Here is a 10565-nt window from a genome sequence, read left to right on the forward strand (position 1 = left end):
GGAGGTAATGAGCCTTGCTTTAATATAGAAGACCTTTTACTTATTTGTTCTAGATTCCCGTGTGGACGTTGGTTGGGAAAAGGAGTTGACGATGGAAGCCTGGAGAGAGTCCTAATCGGAGAGCTCATAACACCGGTGTCTGACGATGATCTCGGGAAGCAAAGTCGGACCCCGCCGCTGCAGAAATCCCCCACTGTGGCCCGTAGGCTGAGCATTACCTCTCTGTCAGGGAAGAATTCCAGTAAGTACATATCGGCTGGTGCCAGATATCAACATTTAAGGGTTATTTTAACTAACAGTTAAAGATGGCACCAATCCACTAGGTAGCTGATAACTTTCTGATTAGTCGGGGTCTTACAGCTGGGACCGCCATGGGGCCTCTGACATGCTCTGTTGAATGAAGACTGAACATTACCTCACTAATGGGGAAGAATTCTACTAAGTCTATATCTGCTAGTACCAGATATAAACAGTTAAGGGTTTGTTTGTTTTTTCAATCAACATTCAAAGATGGCACCTATCTGCTCGGTAGCTGGTAACTTTCTGATTGGTGGGGTCCGACAGCTGGGACCGCCATGGGGCCTTTGATATGCCCTGTTGAATGAAGCTGGTAGGAGAATGATCGCTGGACTCAGCTGTCTGGGTCCTATATATGGTGCACTTCAGAGCCCCATTCTATGTTTTAGCCTTGACATATGCATGTGCAGGTTTGATAGATAGATATTGACTTTCGTATTTCTTTACAGAACCAAATGCCGGACAGATCCAGGAAGGAATCGGAGAAGCGGTGAACAATATCGTAAAACATTTTCATAAGCCGGAAAAAGAGGTAAAAACCCCCCTCCATATTCTATTCTGATGTATATTCTGCATCGATATGAAGCCGGAGAGGTGACGCCTTCTGCAGCAATTCCCCAGTCACAGTGGCAGCTTTCTTTCTCTCTCTGACCTGAAAATGCCATCTTACTTTAGCAGGATTAACCTACTTTCCACATGATCCTTTATAGCCGTAACGCTACATGTTCTTAATCATCCCTCAGTCTGCAAGGGCTGATAACAAGGAGCCATAGACCCTTAGTCCACCATGAAGCCTCTGAAGGGTATATGGACGGTACTTTAGGAACCCTTTAAGGGGGCGACCTAATCTTTTGGACAGCATAACAGTTATCAAAGTGGCTTATGCTGAGGACCGTCCAGTTTGAGCAAAGTTCAGAGCACATTGTGTGATTTCAGGCCACACCTCTTTCTGGAAAAGCCACTCCCCTTTTCCGCTAGTCAACACCCCTTTGTCACACAAATGTAGAATATCAGATTTTGGTTCCATCGGCTCAGGAGATCTCCCCAACCTGTGGCTGTGAAGCTATTGGAAATCTATAAATGTTAGCATGTATTTGTCCTGTGCATAGAGGAGGGGACCCCGGTCCTCCCGGCTGTGTCTTTACTCTGTCATTGCTGATCCCCTCGGGTTCCTCTCCGGATCTTGTTAAGCAGCGCAGGTTTTCAGCACTAATCCACCTTAGCGGCTAATCCACAATTCGTCTCCCCGCAGAGAGGCAGTTTAACCATCCTGCTCTGCGGAGAAAGCGGCCTCGTCTCAGCCCTGGAGCAAGTCTTTCATCACGGATTTAAGTCTGCCCGCATCTTCCACAAGAGCGTCTTCATCTGGGACTTCATAGGTAAAAAATAATAATAAAGGGACACCGCTGTTTCAGTCTATTGCTTGTGTTTCTGCTGTAATCTTGCGTGGACAAGGTGATTGGAGTAGGGAGTTAGGCGGTCATCCATAATCGCTTTCTGACGCCTGTGGAGGCCGAGATAAGAAGACGATATTGCCGGAAAACTAATACCAAGTACCAGTAATTAATAAGAGACATGGAGTTAAATTCAAGGGTGGATATTGGCCCCTTCCCCATTGTTGGGTGCAGGAACTGAGCTCTGTCCATACACAGCGGGTGCTGCCTGTGTTATACAGCCGTCAAAGCCAACTCTGACCACTGCTGTGTGACTAAAATGCTGCTGGCATCTCTGAACGCAACATTTAAGTGGTGCAACTATTTCACTATTTATATGGGTCATTGTGGCAGATGGGGGTTTACTAAAGGAAAGAGATTGTCATTTCTTCTATATACTTCAATATAGAAATATAAATAGAAAAAAACGAAAATCAATCCCCTGAAAAAAATAAATATGGATATATATATAGAGAGAGAGAGAGAGAGAGAGATACTGTAACTAAATATATATCAATTTTAATCGCACTTCCTCCTCCCTTCCCTGTTGAAAAATAATAGAAAAAATGCAAAAAATAAAAATTAAAAAATAAATGAAGCATATTTGCTACTGCTGCATCCATAAAAGTCTGATCTATGAAAATATAAAATTAAATTACTAAATTTGAAATAGTAAAGATGAGGAGGGAAAAAAAATCAGTCCTCGATAATTGCCGTTTTTGGGGGGTTGTTTTTGGTCACAGCACCCCCGCCGAAAATATGCAATAGGATGAATGTACCTTACCCCAAAGTACTGAAAAATATTCAGAACTTCTGTAAAAGTACTATATATATATATATATATATATATATATATATATATATATATATATATATATATATATAGATTATATATATATATATAGATTATATATATATATATATATATAGATTATATATATATATATATATATATATATATATATATATATATATATATAGATTATATATATATATATATATATATACATATATATATCTACCCGTAATCCTGGTGAGAGTCCTTATACCAGTTCATTTTTTTTTTTCTGTTATAAAAAAAAAAAAAAAAATAGTGGCAATGTGCTATTTCTTTCACCACTTCACCCCACTTGGAATTATTTTTTTGTACCCTTTTTTTTCTACTATATTATAGTAAAAAATGTCGTCATTTAATACAACAACTTGTCCCGCAAATAATGAAGTCGTCCTAAAACGGCTACATGGACCGAATTATTATTTATTTATTTTAAGAATTGCTCTTACAAGAAGGGAAGGGAAAAACAAAGCAGAAAAAAATGAAGGGGTAAAGTAACACACATTGAAGGTGTCTTTCTGCCACTATATAGAAATCCTGAATACAATGACGAGGAGCATCAGACCTGTATATACGGCAGCTCTTATCTGATCACCGCCATCCATGTGACTGAGTGCTGCCACCTGCAGGCTGACGCTTGCCATCACGCTGTTTCCAACTTCCCCTTTAAGAGCTAAAATGTCAGCTTATGTCAGTGTCTGGTTATTGCTGATCACGGACGCCAAGTTCCAGCCTGACATTTTATTAAATGTCACATTCCCCCCCAAATCGCCTTGAAAGCAATGCGCTTTTTTGCATCCCGGTACCGCTGTATGTTTTCAGCCCTTAGACGCTGCACGTAGACCTGATGCAAATCCTTAAAGTGTAACTCCGCCGTCTAAACCTCATTGTATTTATTTAGCTCGATGTTACTCCAATCACATCCAAAGCTGCATTCAGAACGTGACTTGTATTCCTATGTACATGCTCTGATCGATGTGCCGTCTTCCCTTCTGTAGAGAAAGCCGTGGTTTTCTTTGAAGCGACCGATCAGATTGGAGACGGCGAGGAAGACCAGCTGCTGCAGAGATCGTCCTGCAAAACCTTCTGCCATTACGTCAACACCATAGTCACGGCTCCCAGGAACATCGGCAAAGACGGCAAGTTCCAGCTCCTCGTCTGCCTCGGAGCAAGGTGAGATGCTGCGCGACGTCGGGAGGGGGCCGCGATGGCCGCAGACCCTTCTACGCTCCTTCAATAGGGAGGGTCAGATACAAGTAAAGGCAGAGTCCACGTATTTGCCTATTTTCGGATCTCCTATAAACGTTAACCAAGAGACGGGGAAGTGGCAGAGGTCAGGAGACCCCCTTTCTCGAGACAGATGGGTAGGATCCACATCTATCGCCCCCATTTATAGCATTTTCCTTGGTAGACAATAAATGTCCTCGAAAGGAATCCATGAGATGGATTTCATGGCTTTCATGCATATCGAATAGTAACAGTTCAGAAAAGTTTTGATTTAACCCCTTAGTAACGACCGCCATACACAAGCAGGCCAGCTACAGCTGTGATCTCGCAATACATTGTAATACCGTAGTGTTTGTGTAGTAAATGGATAAACTAATTATACACTGCTCAAAAAATTAAAGGGAACACTTAAACAACAGAATATAACTCCAAGTAAATCAAACTTCTGTGAAATCAAACTGTCCACTTAGGAAGCAACACTGATTGACGATCAATTTCACATGCTGTTGTGCAAATGGAATAGACAACAGATGGAAATTATTGGCAATTATCAGGACACACTCAATAAAGGAGTGGTTCTGCAGGTGGGGACCACAGACCACATCTCAGTACCAATGCTTTCTGGCTGATGTTTTGGTCACTTTTGAATGTTGGTTGTGCTTTCACACTCATTGTAGCAGGAGACGGACTTTACAACCCACACAAGTGGCTCAGGTAGTGCAGCTCATCCAGGATGGCACATCAATGCGAACTGTGGCAAGAAGGTTTGCTGTGTCTGTCAGCGTAGTGTCCAGACAGGCCAGTGCACCAGGAGATGTGGAGGGGGCCGTAGGAGGGCAACAACCCAGCAGCAGGACCGCTACCTCAGCCTTTGTGCAAGGAGGAACAGGAGGAGCACTGCCAGAGCCCTGCAAAATGACCTCCAGAAGGCCACAAATGTGCATGTGTCTGCACAAACGGTTAGAAACAGACTCCATGAGGATGGTCTGAGTGCCCGACGTCCACAGAATGGGGGTTGTGCTCACAGCCCAACACCGTGCAGGACGCTTGGCATTTGCCACAGAACACCCTGATTGGCAAATTCTCCACTGGCGCCCTGTGCTCTTCACAGATGAAAGCAGGTTCACACTGAGCACATGTGACAGACGTGACAGAGTCTGGAGACGCCGTGGAGAGCGATCTGCTGCCTGCAACATCCTTCAGCATGACCGGTTTGGCAGTGGGTCAGTAATAGTGTGGGGTGGCATTTCTTTGGAGGGCCGTAGAGGTAGCCTGACTGCCATTGGGTACCGAGATGAGATCCTCAGACCCCTTGTGAGACCATATGCTGGTGTGGTTGGCCTTGGGTTCCTCCTAATGCAGGACAATCCCAGACCTCATGTGGCTGGAGTGTGTCAGCAGTTCCTGCAAGATGAAGGCATTGAAGCTATGGACTGGCCTGCCCGTTCCCCAGACCTGAATCCGATTGAACACATCTGGGACATCATGTCTCGCTCCATCCACCAACATCACGTTGCACCACAGACTGTCCAGGAGTTGGCGGATGCTTTAGTCCAGGTCTGGGAGGAGATCCCTCAGGAGACCATCCGCTGTCTCATCAGGAGCATGCCCAGGCGTTGTACAGTAGGGAGGTCATACAGGCACGTGGAGGCCACACACACAACTGAGCATCTTTTCCTTGTCTTGAGGCATTTCCACTGAAGTTGGATCAGCCTGTAATTTGATTTTCCACTTGACTTTGAGTATCTTTCCAAATTCAGACCTCCATGGGATATTCATTTTAATTTACATTGATAATTATGTTTTATTGTTCTGAACACATTCACACACTATGCAATGAATAAAGATTTGCTACTGGAATATTTAGTTCAGAGATATCTAGTATGTGGGATTTTAGTGTTCCCCTTATCTTTTTGAGCAATATATATATTGATTTATATATTATTTTTTTTTACAAAAAAAAATTGTTTAAATTGCCTATTTCCTCATGTAAAAGTGTAGGAATAAAAATCACATTTGGTATACATGCATGTGTAATTGCTCAAACTAATTAAATAAATATTCTCTCATCTTATAAGGTGTGCAAAATAATGAGAGGTGCCTACGTCTTTAAAGGGATTGTCACGGCACAGCTTATTGATACCCTATCAACAGGTGATCACCCACTAATCGGTCACTGACTTATGGATAGGTGTTTAATATGTTGTGTCCAGACAACCTCTTTAAATGGGTTAAAAACCACCTACGGTTTTGAGTATACAGCTCCTATACAAAAACTATGCATCTCCATAGCTACAGACTACAAATTTAGTTAGTTAGGGAGGGAGGGCACCGACCTTATTTATTTTTTTTAATCATGAGGTTATTTTTTTTATCTTACACTTCTGATATTTTCGATCTTCCTTCTTTCCAGGGATCACTTGCTGGCCCAGTGGATCCCCCTTCTGGCCGAGTGTCCGGCCATCACTCGGATGTACGAGGAGACCGCTCTGCTGAGGGACAACATGATGGTTAATTCTCTCGTCCGGGTCCTGCAGACTCTACAAGACTTTAACATCGTCCTGGAGGGGTCGCTTACTAAAGGCGTAGACGTGTAGGAACGCGTCCGGGACGCTGTACAGTATTAGATTCCACTTCTTTTTTTTTTTTTCTGGATCTTATTTTTTTCCGTTTCAGAGTTTTCTCTGAACCTTTATACCGCGCTGCAGAGTTCTGTGCTGCAATACACTGAATAGTAGCAAGTCACTGGGAGCGCTGAGCCGGCGGCTCCACCGTACGTAGCCGCGCTGCCGCCGCTGCCACTGGTGTCTTCACACTGTTAGTATATTTGAATCAGATATTTAGTACAATAGAGTATTTTCCCGCTGTGTCTGTATATACGGCTGTAGTTTTATAAAGAGGAGGAGTATATTCCAGGCGGATTTCTCTTCTACTCCTTTCTAATTCCTGAATTTCCTCCTGGATGGTGGAATTACTGCAAGAACTTCTTCTCCCCAACTCGGTGCTTCGATTATTATTTGTTCGCCAGACGCTCATTTGTTTTTCCGTTGTGTAGAAATATTCTGAGCCGTGAAATGACAGGCGCCTGTGTGCGGTAGAAACGTCCATTTTACTCAGACTCTTCTTCTTCAGCTTTTTATTTTCTTACTTGGAGCTGGTGAGATCCCCGAGAACGGATGACATCACTGAGCGCGCAGCCTATCCGGTCACTAAAATAGATGACATCATTGATCATGCAGCCAATGGCTTCACTAGTGCCGGTGATGTCGATTATCATGCGGTATTCATCTTTACCAGAATCGATGACCTCACTGAACCTGCTGCCTATCCCATAATGAGAATCTGTGACATCACTGAACTTGCTGCTTATCCCATCATGCCTATCCCGCATTCATTCCAGTGATATCACTGAGCGCGCGGCCTATCCCGCATTCATTCCAGTGATGTCACTGAGCGCGCGGCCTATCCCGCATTCATTCCAGTGATGTCACTGAGCGCACAGCCTATCCCGCATTCATTCCAGTGATGTCACTGAGCGCACGGCCTATCCCGCATTCATTCCAGTGATGTCACTGAGCGCGCGGCCTATCCTGCATTCATTCCAGTGATGTCGCTGAGCGTGCGGCCTATCCCGCATTCATTCCAGTGATGTCACTGAGCGCACAGCCTATCCCGCATTCATTCCAGTGATGTCACTGAGCGCACGGCCTATCCCGCATTCATTCCAGTGATGTCACTGAGCGCGCGGCCTATCCCGCATTCATTCCAGTGATGTCACTGAGCGCGCGGCCTATCCCGCATTCATTCCAGTGATGTCACTGAGCGCACAGCCTATCCCGCATTCATTCCAGTGATGTCACTGAGCGCACGGCCTATCCCGCATTCATTCCAGTGATGTCACTGAGCGCGCGGCCTATCCTGCATTCATTCCAGTGATGTCGCTGAGCGTGCGGCTTATCATTCTACCCAGCACTGTCATTGCATAGACATATTGTATTGGCTCTTTTTTTAGCATATCACTCATATATTTTCACAATTATCTCTTTAAGTCCAACTCGCCAAAAAATGGCTGCAGCTACCGCATACACATTTCCGGTGCCCCGTTATGTCATCCCAACCCGATAAGCATGCCTGGAGATAATGGTGCAAGTTGTAAATACCTGGAGAATCCTAAAAAATAATTATTTTCCTATGTTATATCTCAAGAAACCAGTGCAAGTATTAAGACGTGGCCATCCCTAGTCTGTGAATGTAATAATCGCTGTCCGTGGGGCCCAGAACATTCCCGATTCCCTTGTCCGGATTTGTGCGTTTTTTGTCAATCATATCTCAATATACATGTAAACGGGGCTAGGGGATGACGGGTGGTAACTTTCCAGTTTTTACATTGGAAGAATCATGAAGCTGTGATATTATGCATTTATTGCATAGATTACTTATTCTATAGCAACTAATTGTGATTTTCCAAGTCTCATGGTGTGATTTTTTTTTTATTTTTTTTTATTTTATTATTTTTTTTTTTCTGGTGTGTTCACTTTAAGGGGACTATCTGTCAATCAAATGATACTTATAGGTATTATTTTGAGGTTTTTGTTTTTTTTAATCCGTAAACCGTTAATTTTACTGTAAATCTACCTATTTATTCTCATACACTGGGATTTTGGGGAGGCGAGGGGGTTGAATAAGAGATATTTTGCACTACTTGTTACATTTGATAAGGGGGTTGTACTGTCTAAAAGTAAGACTTCCACTAACTGTATATGTTGATCCACTTTTTTTTTTTTTTTTTTTTGTTTGCACCTTTTTTACGTTATTTTTATTTAATTTCTCCCGTCTTCCGTTGAAAACCTGAAATGCGTTGTTGCATTTTGTAACATTTGCCAGGAGTGTTTTTTTTTTTTTTTTTTTTGTGTGTTTTTTTGCTCTTTTATTGTATTGTGAAATGCTTTATCTTGTATTCAGATACTCTTATAGGCTGATGAGCCGTCACTGGGACTTGTGGTTCATTAACACCTCGACGTTTGTGTGTTTGTAATAGACACACATGCTGGATACTTCTTTTGAAGCATCGGCAATTTTTTTTGCCCGAGCAATACAATAATACATTTGCTGTACCTTCACGGTTTTAGTGCATTACATGTACTTCAACACCCAGGAAAGTTTTTTATTTTTTGTCTTTGATATATTTTTTTTTCTTTAATCCATTAATTGATTAAATGTATCTGTATCATGGAAATGTTTGGTTTTACTGTCTCCTCTGTAACCAGGAAAAGTTGCTTTGGGTAATGCTGCTTTTGTTTCCACATCAGTATTAACTTTCCTGTACTGTATGAATTTGACACTGGTTTTTGTTTTTCTTGTTTTTTTTTTTGTTTTTTTTTTCAGTATTAAAATGTGTTTTATCTCAAAATTGTCGTGCTGTTTTATGTAACTGCTTCTGATGTAAATTTTATTTAATTTATTTTATATATTGGTATTTTATTTTTTATACTCATGCAGGAAAACTTTAAACATTTTTAGCTTTTTGTATTTTTCATTTTTTAAAAGAAATATTTTTACATTTCTTATACTCTTACGGTAAAACTTATAAAAAAATATATATATTTTTTATCCTTTTACGTAAACAAATAACATAAAATATATATATATATATATATATATATATATATATCTCTCTCTCTCTCTTACAGGAAAACATAAATATATTTTAATACCTACAGGCAGGGGCGTAACTACCGCGGTCGCAGGGGTCGCAATTGCGACGGGGCCCGCAGTGCTTAGGGGCCCACCCAGTCCAGCAGACTGGGCGGGCTCCTAAGAACTCTAAGCTACAAAATGGGCCGCCGGCCCTTTAAATAATTCTTCCTTACTGCCCCTCCACCGCAGAGAGCCGCACACCACTACTATAGCTGCCACTGCTCTGTGCGCACAGGACCTGTGATGAGGTCACAGGAGGGGAGGAGTTGGAGTCACATGATCAAGGGCTTCCGTGTAGTGCAGGACAGTAGTGCAGTGCTGTTTGTCATCATGCTGGAGGAGGGTAAGCTTTTGTGTGAGGTCAGGAGGGGTTTGGGTGGATGTAGCAGAGCAGTGTGTGTATGAGGTGTACGGAGCGGAGCCGGGTGTGTATGAGGTGTACGGAGCAGAGCTGGGTGTGCATGAGGTGTACGGAGCGGAGCCGGGTGTGTATGAGGTGTACGGAGCGGAGCCGGGTGTGTATGAGGTGTACGGAGCAGAGCCGGGTGTGCATGAGGTGTACGGAGCAGAGCCGGGTGTGCATGAGGTGAACGGAGCAGAGCCAGGTGTGCATGAGGTGTACGGAGCGGAGCCGGGTGTGTATGAGGTGTACGGAGCAGAGCTGGGTGTGCATGAGGTGTACGGAGCAGAGCCGGGTGTGCATGAGGTGAACGGAGCAGAGCCAGGTGTGCATGAGGTGTACGGAGCGGAGCCGGGTGTGTATGAGGTGTACGGAGCAGAGCTGGGTGTGCATGAGGTGTACGGAGCAGAGCCGGGTGTGTATGAGGTGTACGGAGCGGAGCCGGGTGTGCATGAGGTGTACGGAGCAGAGCCGGGTGTGCATGAGGTGTACGGAGCAGAGCCGGGTGTGTATGAGGTGTACGGAGCGGAGCCGGGTGTGTATGAGGTGTACGGAGCAGAGCTGGGTGTGTATGAGGTGTACGGAGCGGAGCCGGGTGTGTACGAGGTGTACGGAGCGGAGCCGTGTGTGTACGAGGTGTACGGAGCGGAGCCGTGTGTGTACGAGGTGTACGGAG

The 10565-nt window shown here is 43.7% G+C and overlaps 1 protein-coding gene across 3 annotated transcripts in view; it reads left to right on the top strand.

The window, feature by feature from the left end:
• Nucleotides 1-9332, top strand: part of DENND5B (DENN domain containing 5B) — a 65978-nt gene extending 56646 nt beyond the window's left edge. For all 3 annotated transcript variants that reach the window (XM_077266670.1, XM_077266671.1, XM_077266672.1), the window contains 5 exons: nucleotides 54-241; nucleotides 747-829; nucleotides 1550-1676; nucleotides 3564-3738; nucleotides 6206-9332. In XM_077266670.1, the coding sequence (XP_077122785.1) occupies nucleotides 54-241; nucleotides 747-829; nucleotides 1550-1676; nucleotides 3564-3738; nucleotides 6206-6389 (757 nt within the window). In that variant the 3' untranslated portion in view covers nucleotides 6390-9332. The remainder of the gene's footprint in view (nucleotides 1-53; nucleotides 242-746; nucleotides 830-1549; nucleotides 1677-3563; nucleotides 3739-6205) is intronic.
• The last annotated feature ends 1233 nt before the right edge of the window (nucleotides 9333-10565 follow it).

Source organism: Ranitomeya variabilis, chromosome 5, assembly GCF_051348905.1.
Source record: "Ranitomeya variabilis isolate aRanVar5 chromosome 5, aRanVar5.hap1, whole genome shotgun sequence".
In the NCBI taxonomy this organism is placed as follows: domain Eukaryota; kingdom Metazoa; phylum Chordata; class Amphibia; order Anura; family Dendrobatidae; genus Ranitomeya; species Ranitomeya variabilis.